The 17,502-nt window shown below is 33.1% G+C and overlaps 1 protein-coding gene across 1 annotated transcript; it reads right to left on the bottom strand.

Annotated features, from left to right (window-relative positions):
- Positions 1-1,876: 1,876 nt before the first annotated feature.
- LOC145261092 (cilia- and flagella-associated protein 95-like) lies at positions 1,877-17,216 on the bottom strand. Its single transcript, XM_080119280.1, has 5 exons — positions 17,099-17,216; positions 10,589-10,688; positions 8,285-8,409; positions 7,162-7,276; positions 1,877-2,504 (listed from the first exon to the last, which is right to left on the bottom strand). The coding sequence occupies exons 1-5, from the start codon at positions 17,170-17,172 to the stop codon at positions 2,256-2,258; spliced, it is 663 nt and encodes a 220-aa protein (XP_079975406.1). The 5' UTR covers positions 17,173-17,216; the 3' UTR covers positions 1,877-2,255.
- Positions 17,217-17,502: the final 286 nt, after the last annotated feature.

Here is a 17,502-nt window from a genome sequence, read left to right as displayed (position 1 = left end):
AACTAATTTAAAAAATTAGTGGGGTAATCACTTTAAGATCTAAAATGCTTTTTTAATTTTTACTGTCTACTCCTGCAGGCTGGTTAATGTAGTCGCCTAAAAATAGTAGAATCTAACTAGTTTTACATGTAATAACCTAAAACCAATTTTTATTTTTAGTACTAGCATAAGGTGCAGAGCTTCAATATCACATATTTTACCATTTACAAAAGTAACGTCTTGTGTAGCAAATGCCAACTTTTTAGGCTTAAAATACCTGGATGTTTTATTGTAGAAATTTCATCTTGATAAAAAAAAGTAAATTTGGATTAAAAAAAAAAAAAAAAAAAATTCCAGCGCATTTATAGTAGTATCGGAGATTAGACCTAAACACTGCCATAATGGTCCATTTTTAGAGTATACCCAGTAATGATTTATTACATGCAGGTCTTATAAAAATGCGAATTAATTTTGTGCAATAAAAGGGAGATAATCAAACCATGTAACAAAGGGAGATAATAAGCCAAATAAACTGAAAAACCAACCGACAGTGGTTTATGTTTAGTTGATTTATTTTAAAGTGGAGCAGATTAAATCTTTCTGCCACATCTGATTTTTTCAAATAAAAGTGAAAATGATTAAAAGGATGTTTAAATTGCAATATGAATAATACAAATAATTACCAACTCCCAAACACTATTTTGAAAAACATCCATATGTGAAAGAAACCCTGCTGTAAACAAATGTACTTTTTTTTATTGACATGAAATAAAACCCTTTCCTTCAACTGTGTTTTGTGTTTCAATTTGTAATGCTTCTTGAACTGGAAATCTAACGATCCTTGAAAACTGCTGTTAAATATTGGGCGTGTAGACCCTCCTAGTATAATTTTTTTTTTAATTGAAAATAACAGGAAATCAACTTTAGTGAGGGTAAACTTGGTGGCATCGAGGTTTGTGCGACTCTACCGTTGGAATTGATGGAAACGATGTCACATGGCTCAGTGAGTGAAAGAAGTCTTCAGGTCGATTGGAAGCCTAGAAGTGCGAACATATTGTTTTAAAATATGTCTCTATGAAAATGTGTAGAAACATCTCAACCTATATACTCACTTTAACTTTTTTTTTTTTTTTTACTTCATTTTTTTTTTACTTCATTTTTTTTTTACTTCATTTTTTTTTACTTCATTTTTTTTTTACTTCATTTTTTTTTTACTTCATTTTTTTTACTTCATTTTTTTTACTTCATTTTTTTTTTTACTTCATTTTTTTTTTTACTTCATTTTTTTTTTACTTCATTTTTTTTTTACTTGATTTTTTTTACTTGATTTTTTTTACTTGATTTTTTTTACTTGATTTTTTTTACTTGATTTTTTTTACTTGATTTTTTTTACTTGATTTTTTTTACTTGATTTTTTTTACTTGATTTTTTTTACTTGATTTTTTTACTTCATTTTTTTTTTACATTTTTTTTTTACTTCATTTTTTTTTACTTCATTTTTTTTTACTTCATTTTTTTTTACTTCATTTTTTTACTTCATTTTTTTACTTCATTTTTTTACTTCATTTTTTTACTTCATTTTTTTTTTACTTCATTTTTTTTTTACTTCATTTTTTTATTTCGTTTTTTTTTTACTTCGTTTTTTTTTTTTACTTCGTTTTTTTTTTACTTCGTTTTTTTTTTACTTCGTTTTTTTTTTTACTTCGTTTTTTTTTTTACTTCGTTTTTTTTTACTTCGTTTTTTTTTTTACTTCGTTTTTTTTTTTACTTCGTTTTTTTTTTTACTTCGTTTTTTTTTTTACTTCGTTTTTTTTTTTTACTTCGTTTTTTTTTTTTTACTTCGTTTTTTTTTTTTACTTCGTTTTTTTTTTTTACTTCGTTTTTTTTTTTTACTTCGTTTTTTTTTTTTTACTTCGTTTTTTTTTTTACTTCATTTTTGTTTTTTTTGTTTTTTTGTTTTTTTTTACTTCATTTTTTTTTTTTTTTTTTTCAAAAAGTAAAAAAAAAAATGAATTTAATATTGCGTTTTATACCGGGCAACGTCAGATACATTTACTAATATACTAAAGCAATAATAATCTTCTCCGTTTCTACCCCTCCTCTGTTCTAACCAGTGATTTTGAAGACGTTTAAACCTTTCAACATTTTATTGTTCTGTAGAACATGGAAGCACACAAAGATCTGGTTAAGATAATGATTTTGCAAGATGGAAAAGTTTAGTCAAAAACAGACCAACTTTATCTTATGTGTATAAAAGGAACTCGTTTTGTCGCATCTCAATGTTTGCATGTAAGCTGTTCTTTTCCACATTGTTGGCCATGATTATTGACATGAGTGCATATGTCTGGCTGTAGTTCAGGGAGAGTGGGTTCACGCAGAAGTGCTTTTATTTCACTGTTACCGTAGATCCCGCTTTCATCTAGCCATGTATTTTGGCCGCTTCTCCGGTACCCATCTGTGTCTGTAAATTGGGAGATGCACTTTTTAAATGCAGCAGAATTGTCTGGAACAAAGACTTCTGGATTCTGAAACGAGAAATTGGCAAAGAATTTGGTGCTTCTACACTATTGGGACGAGGTTTCGGTAATCGTAATATTGAATTTCACATGAAAACAGTATCTGTCTTCCCCATATTTTTAAGATGTCCAAAAATTAAGGTAGAAAATTTTTTAAAGTTATGTTATTTGTTTCGCGTTAGTCACATTAAAAATTTAGTTACTTCCCTTGTTTATGGTTTCGTTTGTTTTCATTTTATAAAAACAAGATGGTGGCAATTCTTCACCTGCTAACATGATTAAATTTTTTTATAATTTAGTAATATTCAGGTAACTCCAACTGCATAATTTGGAAGCTACCATTGTAACTTTGGTCCTAGATATGACCTTAAACTATATCCAGAGGTGAGGCCCCAGCTTGCGGGCTTTGGGGAGTGTGGAGCCACCCTTTAATTGCCATTGCTCCCAGGTCCACCCTGACCCGGAGTGGTAGTACCTATTAGGGTCCCAACTATGGGTTAAATAGAAACCGACTTCAAAACAACAAATATATTCTATTAAAATTGCATTAAATAACCTGAAAGGGGTTGATATGCCGTAAAACAACCAACCATTGTAACTTATTAGAATTGACAAAAATAATCAGTGGAAACCTTTTTTTTTTTTTTTTTTTTTTTTTTTGTCCTTAAAACTCCACTTATCGACTACAAAATCTCATCCAATTTTGTAGAAGCACTAAGAATTCCGTTTGGGAGAGAATGACTAGCTCAAATCTTTTAAGCTGCATTTTGGGTCCATTGCAAAATATTTTCATCTTTTGGCCATGAAGCATGACTTGCTGAAATGTAATAGCGTTTGTGTAGGCAATTTGTCTTTTTTATAACATGAATGCAGAAATTCCCCTCTGGACCAAAGTGTTGTAGGTTTATAACAGATGCTACATACAAATTCAACACATCTAGCCTAATAACCACTATCTTATGTAGCTTTCGACCACCATCATAAACACATTCAGTCGTGATAATAAAATACTACATTGCATCCAATAAGCAACACAATCACAACAGCTTTAGAGGAAGGAGTCCCTATTTTTCTCTAAATATTTTGTGCTACCAGTTGTCACCAGAACCAAGTTTGCATTTTCCAGATATCTGACCACACCATACAGTTTGGCTCATAGATACATTGGCATAACTTTTCCGATTCGTAAATAAATTCTCCCGTGCAAAAGTCTGATTGGCTGAGCTCTGAAAATTCTCCTTTCAGAATAGTTATTAGCTTTCTAAATGAACGCTTAATAATATGAAAATCTTGTCACTAAGACACATACTTTTTCGCCTGGAGCGAAGTTCATTTTATGCATGGGTCATTACTACGGCTAGGACAACAGCATAGTCTTTTCATTGTTTTGACTCTCGAGTGTGTATCCATTGATATCTTATATGCTTCTAAATAAAGTGATGTGGTTCTCGGTTGATTAACTGTATCTGTGTCAGATATATAAAGTCAAAAACAATGAAAAGAATATGCTGTTGTCATAGCCCTAATCATTACAAAATCATTACAAACATGTAAAATAGAAAAAATCATTAAACAAACGTTAAATAACCCATTTACTTGCTTTCTTATAAAGTTTAACATACGCTATCCAATAAGTCTTAGATGACACATAAGATTCTCCTACGTCGTCGTCGCAGTTGTCAACACCATGCGTGTACATGTTGCTATTTCAAAACGACACCTTCCATATTTATATATTGAAGAGTTTAGCTCCCAAATATTTGCGACTTTTATATTTTTTCTCAAAACAAAAACGATGTCTGTCATAATGTTAGCTCCCAAATACTCATGTTTTTAGGTAAAAAAAAAAAAAAAAAAAAAAAAAAAATACAGAACGAAATAAAATGAACTTATTTTTTTTGCCAACAATTTTCTTTACACTACATATTTCATTTAATAAATTTCCGTAACTTTTTGTATCGGCAAATTAGTTTCCAAATAATCGCGTCTATTTTCTAAAGATGCTCCTTAGTTGTTTGTGTCTTCGTCACCACCATATAAGATTCTGCCCAGGTGTAAAGTACGCTTAAATATGAAAGTTTAATTTCTCTAGATTTTGTATGTTAGTCATAATTTCAAAAGTAAAATGCATTAAGGTGCCATCAGCTAGAACTGAAACTGTAGCATTCAAAGCTGGTGACGTTACCACTGTACTAATGTAACACACATTATTAAAAAACGTTACCACTGTACTAATGTAACACGCATATAAACTGATTAAAAAAATTAAACTAAGATGAATGTACAATGTTTAACAATTTTTTAATTTTGACCCCTTTTTGAACCCTTCAAAACAATCTTAACCAGCTAAAGACCCATAAAAGAACAGCCTGTAAAAAATCCAATTATTTGAGGCCCCTAATGTTGCTCTGCAAATTTTAGTTTCGGAGGGGAATAGCCGTTGATATGTTAGATGTAGTTTATTGAATGTATTTGAAAGGGTCGCAGTTTTCAGACTTCCCTCTCCTTACTAAAACATCAAAGTTAAAATATTAAAGTACAGGGTGGAATAATATTATCGCCTTAGAAAAGACATAATTCCATTTCCATTTGATGAAAACCGGTTTTCTTTTTTTATATTGCCTGTCATCTTCTAGTTGGTTAGTTGTGTACAAATCCCAGGAGTAATGGGAGCCTTTTATCATGTCTGAAAGTGACATAATGTTCAACGAGTGAGATTGGAGATGCGACGCTGTACAGCTGATGCTTACTACAAATCCAAGCTATGACAACAGGACCATTGCCAGCATCCTCAAACTGCAAATCCAGACAGTTCAACATGTGATGGCACAGCTCAACGAAATTTCCAGTTATGGTGTTTGGTGTGGTTTCAAGTGAGGGCCACTTCATGTCTTGAAAGTCGACACCAAAGTGTACCTGTATATGCTTCAGCATATAGTGATCTCTGGGTGTGGCAGGACTTGGCGCTGGCTCACAGGTCCAAAGAGACCTAGGCTTGCCTTCTCGAGTGCTACAACTTTGTATCCCTACTCTGACTGACCCCCTTCCTCCCACTGATCTAAACCCGTTGAACTACTTCGTTTGATCTGGTCGAGAACATCATCAAACTGACCTCCTACAACACCAAAGCAAGCCTGATTGCCGCCATTTGCTGAATTCCTATTGACGCTTGTGGAAAACGCATGCTCCCAGTTCCGGACCCATAGCGAGGTGGTGATTGAAGCTGAAGGCGACTATTTTGAATAGATGTCAGCTCTACTACATAGTTACCTGAATTTTTTTTTTCCAATTATAAAGCTGTAGTGTTTTCTTTAGGGGCGACAAATTTATCGTTCCACCCTATAATTACTCCAGTTTTTTTTTTTTTTTTTTTTTAAATTGCTTGTTTACTGCAATACTTGCAATATATCTCAAGGTTCAATTAAAAAAAAATAGTATCGTTTTAAAATCTAGTTGAATAGTAATAAAAAAGAGCAGTGGCTTTAAAATCTTCTAGCAGAACCCATGGAAATTCCATGGTAGTTGCATATTTTTAAAACCTGAATAAAAACATTTAAAACAATTCCTTTTGGCAAATTTTTTTTTTAACAAAAATTCAACTTTTTTCATTTTTTTTTTTTTTTTTTTTTTTTTTTTTTTTTTTTCTGAATAATTTTTTATATGTAAATTAAAAAGGAACAGATGTCAATTCACTTTAATTTTTTTAATCTAAAAAGAAACTAATAATAATAAAAAAAAAAATCTTAGTATCTCCAACATGACTTTTTTAAAATAAAATAGCAAGATGAATGTACTCTCAAAAAATGGAACAAAAAAACGCCAACATACACTATATGCAGCAATTTAAGACGAGAATGATTATAGAAAAAGTTACTTTAAAAAAAAAAAAAAAATTAAATGGAAACGCTAGGTGCTATATTATAACGTATTTAAATGAAAAAAAATGCTGCCTAAATCCACACATAATATATAACTGATATAGCGACTATAAAGGGAGGTAATTCGTTTCTCATTAATGTTTGCAATGATTTTTTTATTTTTTTATTTTTGTGACACCGGACGTACAATTAAATTAATATTTAAATTAAGGAATTAACCTGGTGAGGGAGTTGGGAGAACTAAATTGGTAGTGAGTCCTTGCTTGTTTCTGTGTAGGACCACATATTTAAGAGCAGTTTATTTGGAATAAATGTAATTAAGATTACTTTATTATATACATGATGATTATCCTAGATGCCCGGGTGTGAGAGGTGTGTATAGAGCCAAGAAAAAAAAAAGTGGTAGTAGGTAGGTAAGTAAGCTCGAACCCGTACCAAGGATAAAAAGAACATGAAAAAAACGTGATATCTTTGCTGTTGCGTCCATCACCAAACCGGAAATTGTGAGGATTTAAATTAAGGCTAGTCAATCGAAAAGAGGGGATGACTTTCGAAAATATCGACAAAAAATCCGACTCCTCCTTGTAGAAAAGTGCCCAGTTGAGGGTGAAGGAATTAATGTTTTCAGCCAATTTTTCGATATTTGTCGTCCGAAAGGTCAAGTTTCAAAATGATACCAATCTCATGAAAATCCGTCGCCTCTGCCTGCCTAAAACTTTCGACAGAAAGACATACATACATACATACATTTAAACAGACAGGTGAGATTTATATTCTAGATTACTTACTTTTTTTTCTTCGTATGGGTAAGGAGGTTTGTAATCTGTCATCTGAATTGTTTCCAAATATCTTTTGTTGTGGTCGGGTGGGTGTCTGGGAAGGACACAGTCAAAGATCTTTGGACTTAAGAAAAGAACAATATAATGAGGCAAATGAAGATTTGATTTGATTTTTTTTTTTTTTTTTTTTTTTTTTTTTTTTTAATGAATTAGACGAGTTTGCAAATGTGTTACTTGAAATCTTTGAAACCAATTAACAATTAGACAAAGTTTGCTGACTTGAACATAGTTTACGCAAAGTTTCTTATATACAACAAAAGACCACAAAGATACCAGGTTGATGCAAAAATGTCGTTTTTTGATGTTCAATTATATAAATATAAAAGTGTGTGTGCACTTTCTGTATGTCCATAAAAGGCTTTTTCCGTCGGCCTTCTGGGTCGGCTTGCTCCTTCTTAAAACTTTTTATATAATGTCTAAATCATAATAACTGCGACTTAAGAACGGAGGTTGCGGCTATCTTTAATTTGCCCGACTTTTACCAGCTATTTTCGATCGCCACGTCTTTGAAAAGTGAATGATGGAGCGGAGGGAAACAGCGCAAAACTAGGTCAAACATCACACCACTTAACTTCCTCACACCTGTATATTTAACTTTATAAACCTTAACATGCTTATCAATTTCTCTCCCCTTGTGGCCGAGATAGCTAGATCTCAGGGTTTTTTTCCACCTTCGCATCAAGGCTTCGGGGTTCAATCCTACCTTCCTACTAAAACTTTTTTCTTTTCTTTTTTTTTTTTAACACCCCCCCTCCCAAACACCCGGGCAACGCCGGGTACCCCCCGCTAGTATGTATATATATATATATATAAAACGAGATTTTTGCACCACTTAATATATGATGATCGATTATGGAAAGGAAAGTGAAGTTTTTTTTTGTTTTTTTTTCTCTCTCTCTCTCTCTCTCTCTCCCGATACTTTGTAACTCAACATCTGAAAGGTAAAGTAGAATTTTACTCAAAATTCTATCTCGTATAAAAATCAAGTGTCAGTCTCGAAAAAGGGCCGGGAAATCATGATTTCTGAAATCAAATCCAAGTGAAATAAATACAAAAAACTTTTCAGACTTGCCATTCTGTTTGGAATGTTGTTCCGCTCTGCAAGGAATGCCAAGGATGATGAAACTTTCTCTCCTCATACGAAGGTTTTAGGAGTAATTGTTCACACAAAACTTGGTAAGATGTTCTTGGACATTCCTAAAAGTAAAAAATAACAAAATTATGACTAGCAGGGATGCCCAGCTTTGACCGGTTGTAAAATATTAAAATATGCTTCAAATATATTTTAATTTATGCAGATTTTGTATTTATTATTCCAGAGTCAATTCGTTATTGAATATTATATATAGTACTGATTTCATATATATTATATATAGTACTGATTTCATATATATATATATATATATATATATATATATATCAAGTTAAAAAAAAAAATGACTTGGATGCTATCAGCTAGAATCTAAATCCATACATTTAGCGCTCTCAATATGATCTCTACTGTTTGAGCTATTGGCAGATTTAAAATTAAACTACTTCAAGCTATGAATGACTTTTTCTTTTTATCAAGGCCCAGAGACCACTCGAGTATAAGGGTTAAGATTGTACAGTAGTCAATGGGACAATATAGTAATCGTTACTAATGGAGATTCGGTAAATTTGTTAACAAGTGGAACAGCTCAAGAACTTGTTTACGTTGGACTTGAAGACAACCATATTGTAGTCAGCTGGAAAATGAAAGACAATTCCACAGGCGTGCAGTTTTAAGAAAGAAGCTTTGTTCATGGAATCTACATTTAAGTTTAGGCACAAATAAAGAGTGGGGGGAATTATTGATAGTGATTTCAGCTAGACGAGTGTTTCTTATGAAAGTTTGGCGAGGGGGGGGGCATAGATTGCGTAGTAATGATGCATTTTTGTGGGTGTTATTTATCAATCCAGACTGGGTGTATGGTTACTTTATCTCTAAAATATTTAGACACAGACACATACATAGATCTGTTTGATTTATTTAGATATTTAGAAAAATACTGTTTTCCAGAGCAAACTATTTTGATTAATTTATAAGCAATCTTTAAACTCCCAACAGTCAGACAGATTTGACATTGAGATGCGATTCAAACAAATGCTAAAACACAAACGGTTCTAATTGCTTACACCCTTTCTTTCTCCAGCTTGTTTTGATACACCCTCTTCGTCTCTCCCTAAATCTATAAAGTTCTAACATGAACGTGTTAACTCAAAGAATTTTCATCGAATGAAAATCTTTCCAAGCTCCAAAATTGGCAGTAACAAAAGTAACACATACATGTGAAAATAATAAGCCAATGCAAACTTAAATTCCTATAAGACCTCGTCAAGAAAATCAGTTTTCTACAGACTTCAGCAGTTGTACTCGAAAGACGTCAACACAACCCCCCCCCCTATCGGAATCAAAGCAAGTCGCAAAGAAAAGGACTCAGACTCGTATATCCAGTTTTCATCAACTTGCGCACGTCTATACAGGCAGTAACAAGAATGAGGAAAACGTACAATGTCTCACTGCCAAACACTCACATATATAAATTACTTATGCATGCACGTATTCACTTTATAAACATTGACTTGAGGCTAATATTCATTCAACTTCTTAACCCACACAAATGCTGTAATATGAACATTTTATAATAGTTGAAAATAATTTTTATATTATCTATTATATAAACGGTTATATGTCGGTCTGTCTGTCTCTATATTTCCAATCTGTATCTCCTCCAAAACTAAAAGTCGCAGAGGCTAGGAACCTCAAATGATTGGATTTTTACAGGCTTTTATGGTTCTTTAGTAACTTAATATTGTTTTAAGGGGTCAAAAAGAGGTCAAGGCAATACTAACTCATTCGGCAAATCGACTATAGCGTTAGTGTATAATTCTATTGAATTATAGTTTTAAAAATGGAATATGTAGCTTCAAAGAAGTTAGATCACACTGATGAGTTATCAAGATTAATACCTAAATACACAGAACCACTGGAAGAAACATTAATAGCATTAAATACTAATTCCTAATAATCCCCCATCGATAATATACAGTTTGCTGCACCTTAAAGGTCCATATAAAATTTCAGCTGCATTTGTCCAGTAATTTGTAAGAAAAAGTGAAACTTGAATACTAATTCCAATTACTCCCTATTACTACCTAGTCAGTTTGTACTGTGATGACTAATTTCTATTAATCTCTAAGTATAAAAGTCCATGCCAAATTTCAGCTAGATCGACTTAGTAGTTTGTGAAAAAAAGTGAAATACATACACTGAAGAACCTTATATTTAATATTTTAAAAATAAATTTGAGAGATAAAAAAAAAAAAAAAAAAAAAAAAAAAAACGAAAACTTACTTCTCTTGTACCAAACCGTTTATATGTAGACAAATGAGAATTTCGGTAAGGATCAGTTGTGTAATCATAATCTTTCGGTTCTGCTTCGCGTCTTTGATCCCTGAATGAGAAGAAATGTATGTGACGTGAGTTGAATTTTCTGAAGTTTGTCATTATAAAAGCAATATTTGATTCTGCCTAGTCGATTTTTATTTCTTTTTTTTTTCTATCATATTATTTGCATTAAAAAAAATCTTACAAATATTTGTTTATCATTATCTGCTATTATGATAATCTTTCAGTTCTGCCTTGGGAATTTGATTACAGAATGAGAAGGATAAAAAAGACTTATATTTATCTATTATATAAAGTAAAACTAGCCTGTTTGTCAAATTTTGTTGTGAAAATCTAGGCAAAGTAAATACAATCATTTGGAGTTATTTGATATGTAATGTAACCATTAGACTCAACCCATGTTCATTAGTTCAAACATCTCTTCGACTCCACGTCGTCTGGCACCATCGAAAAAGGACACAAACAAACAAAATAAATAAATCCAGGTCAGCATCTTTTGCTTTTTAGCAAAAGCATTTGTTACCATTATTTTCCCATCTCAACAACACTTTAAGTCTCTCGCTGCCACACGTCCATCGAACCCTGATTGCATTTCTCCTTCTTCTGACCACACACTAGCCACAGCTATCTCATTTGAACCTTCACTTTATGCGTGCATCTCCTTTGGTGTCGACTTTATTTTTCCCCAACCACGTGGTGTCCATTTTTTTTCTTCAGACGCATACTTACCAATTTTCATATGCATTCAAATGCTGCTCCTGCTGCTAATACAATCACTTGCCATCCATTTTTCGACTGCTGCTGCTTCTATTTTCATGTGCTCATATACGCTCTGTTACATATCTTCCCTTCCAAAAATATTCTTTACAAGAATTTAATTAAACTTGCTTGAAAGAAAATAAGAAAACTCAAAAGTTCATACAATAAAACATGAAAAATTAAATCCAAATAAAAATGTCTTAGTGTCTCGTCTGTTCGATATTTCCATTTTGTGCTTTTTTTTTTACATTTGTAAAAAATAAAGGAATTCAACGTATTCTTCCAAGTATTTAAAGAAAACCTTTTAATATGTTGAAGGAGGAGGAACAAAAAACCTCAATGTTTAAATAGGGGCTTTTGGGTGCACTGAAAATGAATATCGCATTTAAAATGGTGGCCGACAACTAGTTTTCACAATAATCAAAAGATATTTTGCAGCAGGTTTCATGTGGCCACAGAAACGACGTAATGAATTTTCAAGATAATGAGTAATTTTTTTTTTTTTTTCATAAAAAAATATATACGCGATTGTGCATGCAACAGTGGTCACCACTTATAACATAAAATATTGCATTTAAATTTTCGGCAAATAAGTAGTTTTCCGAATCTTAAGCAATGTAATTCTCTCTATTTCTCTCTCTCTCTCTCTCTTTCTCTCTCTCTCTCTCTCTCTCTCTCTCTCTCTCTCTCTCATATATTCAAGAATAAAAAAGCATTGGAAATGCAAAAGGATATAGGGATGGTATGCAAAAAAGTATACAAACAAGAAAGCTATGAATGGCTAGGCACATGGAAATAGAATTGCATCCAAAGTATAGCCCTATAGCTTTTCTCCAATCTTCATTCCGTGCCATCATTACGGTTGTAAAAAGCTATAGGGCTATACTTTGGATGCAATTCTATTTCCATGTGCCTAGCCATTCATAGCTATCTTGTTTGTATGCTTTTTGGCATACCATCCCTATATCCTTTTGCATTTCCAATGCTTTTTTATTCTTGTTAATTAGTATTTTTACTTACAGTCTTATTTTTAAACTTACATTCATGATAGTATTGTCTTTTTTAGGAGGCGGCTCATTGCCGCCTCCATTAGTAGCAGGTCGCTTCCTGCTGGGTTTTAGGTCTTTGGGTTTTGGGCCTTAGGATTTGCCTCTTGGTCCTCCATCGGTTCTATATTACATAGAGAGTGCTACCGCCTCTCTGATAAAACAGTTAGAGTATTATAAAGTTCTAAAATGTTCATACCTTCACTATTAAATTTTTCTTGGTTAATTCTTTGGCGTTTTGGCAAAGATTTGGCAGTTTTTGATATTTATATTTATAATAGTTTGTGCATGAGGCAGCTTTTTTCCCCTTGGGATCCCTGTTATACCGTGCTTTTGAGTCAGCACGTGAGGCAGCCTTCTTTTTTTCTGGTTCTTTGTTATAAAGAGCACGTGAGGCAGCCTTCTTTTTTTCTGGTTTTTGTTATAAAGAGCACGTGAGGAAGCTTTTTTTCTCCTCAGAATCCCTGTTATACCGTGCTTTTGAGTCAGCACGTGAGGCAGCCTTCTTTTTTTCTGGTTTTTTGTTATAAAGAGCACGTGAGGCAGCCTTCTTTTTTTCTGGTTCCTTGTTATAAAGAGCACGTGAGGCAGCCTTCTTTTTTTCTGGTTCTTTGTTATAAAGAGCACGTGAGGCAGTTTTTTCCCCTCAGGATCCCTGTTATACCGTGCTTTTGAGTCAGCACGTGAGGCAGCCTTTTTTGCCTCAGGATTTGCATGATACTTACTTTTTATTATTTCAGCATTTTTCTGATAGTATTCTTTTTGCTCAGATAATACCTTGACTTTGTTTTTTTCATAGTCTATATTTCTCTGAGCTTTTTTACTACGTGCTGACTTTGGCATTTTTTATTAAATGTAAACATATAACACTTAAGTGATATTATAGTAAGATACACATATCTTATAGCAAGACAACTCTCGTAGAATTGAGATACTGCCCCGTCACCAATAGTTAAAGTGTGGAACGATATATACACCAATAGTGTAGTTGTTATCTTTATATGAAGTCCTAATCAGTGACAGTGTGAGGTTACTTGGTTAATTTATTGTAGTTTATTTTAGAAAACTTACTTGTTTTTATTAGTAGATTGTGTATAGTAGCCACAATATCTAGTTATTTTTGTGGCTAGGGCTTGGATTTTGATTCTTTTTGGTCAGCTTCCAGTGAGTTCTTAGAAGATGACTTTCTTGCAGTTTCTTTTGCGGTTAATTTAACTTATTTCCTTTGGCGTTTGGTGAGTTCTTAGAAGAACTAGTCTGATCTACTTTTCTTAGTGAGCGAAGAGATTCAGCTGCATTTAACAATGGTTGTTATAGTGTATTTTTGCGCATGCGTGAGAATTTCAAGTTTTCTCCTTATTTTTCAATAGTTTGACAGTAGTCATGTGTCTTTCTGCTAAGAGCGACAGACGTCAGTGTTAGCCGTGATCGTCTAGAGGTTAGGACCCCACGTTGTGGCCGTGCTAACCTAGGTTCGAATCCTGGTCACAGCATTGACATTTTGTACATATTTTACAGTCGAAAATCTGAAGAATTATTTGTTTTTATAACATTGTTTTTTGACGTCGTACTTGCTGATAGGTTACTCTTATAACAATTTTGATCAACTGAGATAAAGATTTCGTGGTTTCATTAACGCTGGTGGGTTACTGTTTAAAGAAAAAACCTTAACGTTCACCTCAAATATTCAGCGTCCAAGAAATATAGGCCACTGGCAAACTGGAACGTCTGTGAGCATCCGGTGTATTATTTGGAGCTGTCCCTTTTGAGAGAAGTTCCGTGTTCGAAGTGGTCTGTCTACATTGGGTATATAGTGTTTAAAACTTGTTATTACACGTAATCTTATTTAATTATGGAGTTAGCTAAAAAGCGATGGGTCACTGCACTTCTCCGTGTAAAGAGCAGTCGATTGATGCTTGAACTGTTTTCAGGTCCGTTCGTACACCGAGATACATCGTCTCAAAAGAAAGAAGAAAGAAGAACAAGAAAGAAGAAAGAAGAACAATTGGCCATTTTTGTACCCTTTTTTTTTTTTGCTCTCTTTTGACATTTTAACCGACGTTCTGACACTCGCTGGATTCGTAAGACGCTTCTCTGCAAGAATATGTGCTTTTTGAAACTTATAAGTTGATTTTAGTTGAGATTTGGATAGTTTTGTTTTGTAGGCGTATATAGGCGTGTACGGGCCATCCCTATATAGAGAGTGCTTCCGCCTCTCTGATATATATATATATATATATATATATATATATATATATATATATATATATATATATATATTGATACTTATGCAGAGAACATTTTTTTTTTTTTTTTTTTTTGTAGCTGTTGTGTCGGTATATTCCAAGAGCTTACGTAAACCAACGGAATATACCAAAACGCTCAGCCAATGTAGCAATCGACATTTTATAAACTGGAAGAAAAAAAAAATCAGTTTTATCATGCAAGAAATTAAATCATTAAAAATAAATTGTTTTAACAAAGTCGTCACAATGAATTTAGCAAGTTTGCAGATTATGCTAAAATCGCCAGAAAATTCTTACATTTTGTCAAGGACGGAAATTAATCGGCAATTCGCAACCTTAATGTATTGTTCTAAGGGAGGTCACTATTTTACTACAGTAATTGATTTTTTTTTTTTTTTTTACAACTCGAATGTTTTGTTTAAAAAAATTACAATCGCATTGTGCATGTTTTTGTTATTAATGTTATAAAACTTTGTTATATCATTTTCCAAGCAAAGCCGAGTGAACATTTAACAACAAATATTTATCTTGATTTGAATAAAAAGTTACTTATACAGAGAAAACTCTGTTTTTTCGTGAATGTTGCGCCAGTATATTCCAGCAACTTATGTAAACCGCCAGAACATGCCGAGCGCTTATCAAATTTTTAACGCTAAAAAATATTAATTTTTGTCTGCTGATTGGTTGAACTGCGCATTCCCGTGTTTTGTGATAAAATTCAAGCCGAAGTTGGCACTTGAAGCTTGACACTGGAAATGTGCTGACGTGCAATCTTCTCTCCATCTAAACAGCACATTGAAATGTTGAAGTGAACTCGTCTAAGTTACCTGGCGAAATTCATAATGTTAAAGGGATTTCGTCTATGTTATCTAACAAAGGGTCGACGAAGTGAAGACTGTGGTTCACCATTAAATGATGAAACTCTTCTCTTTCCACTCTACTATAAGCTTTCCATCTGTTTGACACAACCATAGTCCCAGCAGAATACACTATTTTAGAATAGGAAGGAGGGTTTCAACATTTCTATTTGGGACCGTGACAAGGAAACTCTTCTTCTCTGTGGGGTCATAACCACTGAACACTCAGAGTGGCTTGAGTAGTCAGCCGATGTTGTATTCCTGACAGTTAAATACAAACTAGTCTATTTGTATGGTATGCCTCCAATCTGCCAGGGATGTCTTAGAAAATAATCCTGGCATATATTGCATGCAAAATTCTTGCAGTCTGCTATAGTATACACAGACCCCATCCTGCATTCTTGCATAAGATTTTTTGAGTTGCCATATCGTAGGCCCAGAGGTAAATGAACCTTATTACGGTGTGGATTTGAAGCTTTGCTTGCTAAAAAAAACGCGCCCGTCCTTATGAAGGTCCACTGCCGGCATTGCATTTTCACCCATATCCATCTTTGACCGATCTTCTTTTGGTGATGGTGCACTTTTTTCCACAAGAAGCGCATTTAAAAAAAAAATCTTTTTCAGCAATTAAATGCTTCTTTTAACTTGTTCCGGCATCACCATATTTTTTCCTAACTCGAGATATTCATTTTTGTAGACAATTATCAGAAAAGGGCTGAGTGAAAGTGTGCTGGGGGACCACCTGAAGACGATCAATGTGCACTGGTTATCCAACCTGTAAAGAGTATTTATTCCGAAAGCCGTTCTTAACATGGGGAGGTTGGGGATGTTTATTCCGAAAGACATAAACTTATATTATTTTAATTGGAATTCATTATTGAGATGAATATTATTTATATTAATTTATTTATTGCGGACTATTGTTCTCATCTTTATTAGTTACCACCTAACAAAGGCCAGAGGAATAGTTGGCCGAAACGTCGTGAAACAACACCTAATAAAGCTGAGAATAATAGTCCGCAATAAATAAATTAAGACATAAACTTGTTTTCAAACTCCCCATAATCAACTTCTTAAAGGTATGTCTTCGGGTGCTTTCCCCAGTGCACTTTCATCAAGGGTTGTGTGTTGCTTAGTGAATTTATTGATTTTTTTCTTCCAATTATTTTACCAAAAGTTCGTCTGCTATTTTGTAGCCCATTGATTGGCTGATCGATGTCTTACGTCAAATTACAAATCAACCCCGAAAGTATGACATCTTGGTCCGAGCAAAGCCGATCGGACGTTGTGTTACGTCTGGTTCAAATTGTGCACAAGTGCCCAACAGTAATTTGATACTAAATAAATAAATAAATAATAATTTGCAAGTTATGTAGAGGCGAGAAACGCCCATAAACACGCATAAATACACGAGATGTAACAATTTTTAGATTGATTCCAGGTTACAACTCGCAATTCTCCAAACGCGATATAATTAAAGAATAATTCAGTTTAGTAGTTGAAGTTAGTAAAAAAAAAGTCATTGAAAAAATGTCAGTGATTACTTGCCAGTTCGAAACCAAAACGTTCGGTCCATACTCAGTTCGATTTGAACGAAGAAAAAGACTGCCTTTCATCTCCATTTTGAATCGTAAATAATAATCACGTCACCATAGCAACAAGGGAGAGCATTCCAGGCACACAAAGCAGAATTATCTCCCTTATACTTTCAAGCAAACTATCGTTAATTTTAATCTATCTATTGATGTTTTTACAATTTGTCAGTGTTCTGAGGGAGACAACTCTCTTTTACTAAGAGATTTGTTCATTTTTTTATCTTATAATTTAGGACGCTCAAGCGAGCGATATTTTTATTAAATAAAAACATTAAAAAAAGAAAGCTGGTACTATTTTTTTTTAATGTAACAAATAACATTAATAATAATGTAGTCTTTACGCGACTATAAAGAGAA

Source organism: Euprymna scolopes, chromosome 37 (genome assembly GCF_053919585.1).
Source record: "Euprymna scolopes isolate OS-2025 chromosome 37, ASM5391958v1, whole genome shotgun sequence".
Lineage (NCBI taxonomy): Eukaryota > Metazoa > Mollusca > Cephalopoda > Sepiida > Sepiolidae > Euprymna > Euprymna scolopes.
Note: the sequence above shows the minus strand (reverse complement) of the source record. Positions and strands in the feature narration are given on the sequence as shown.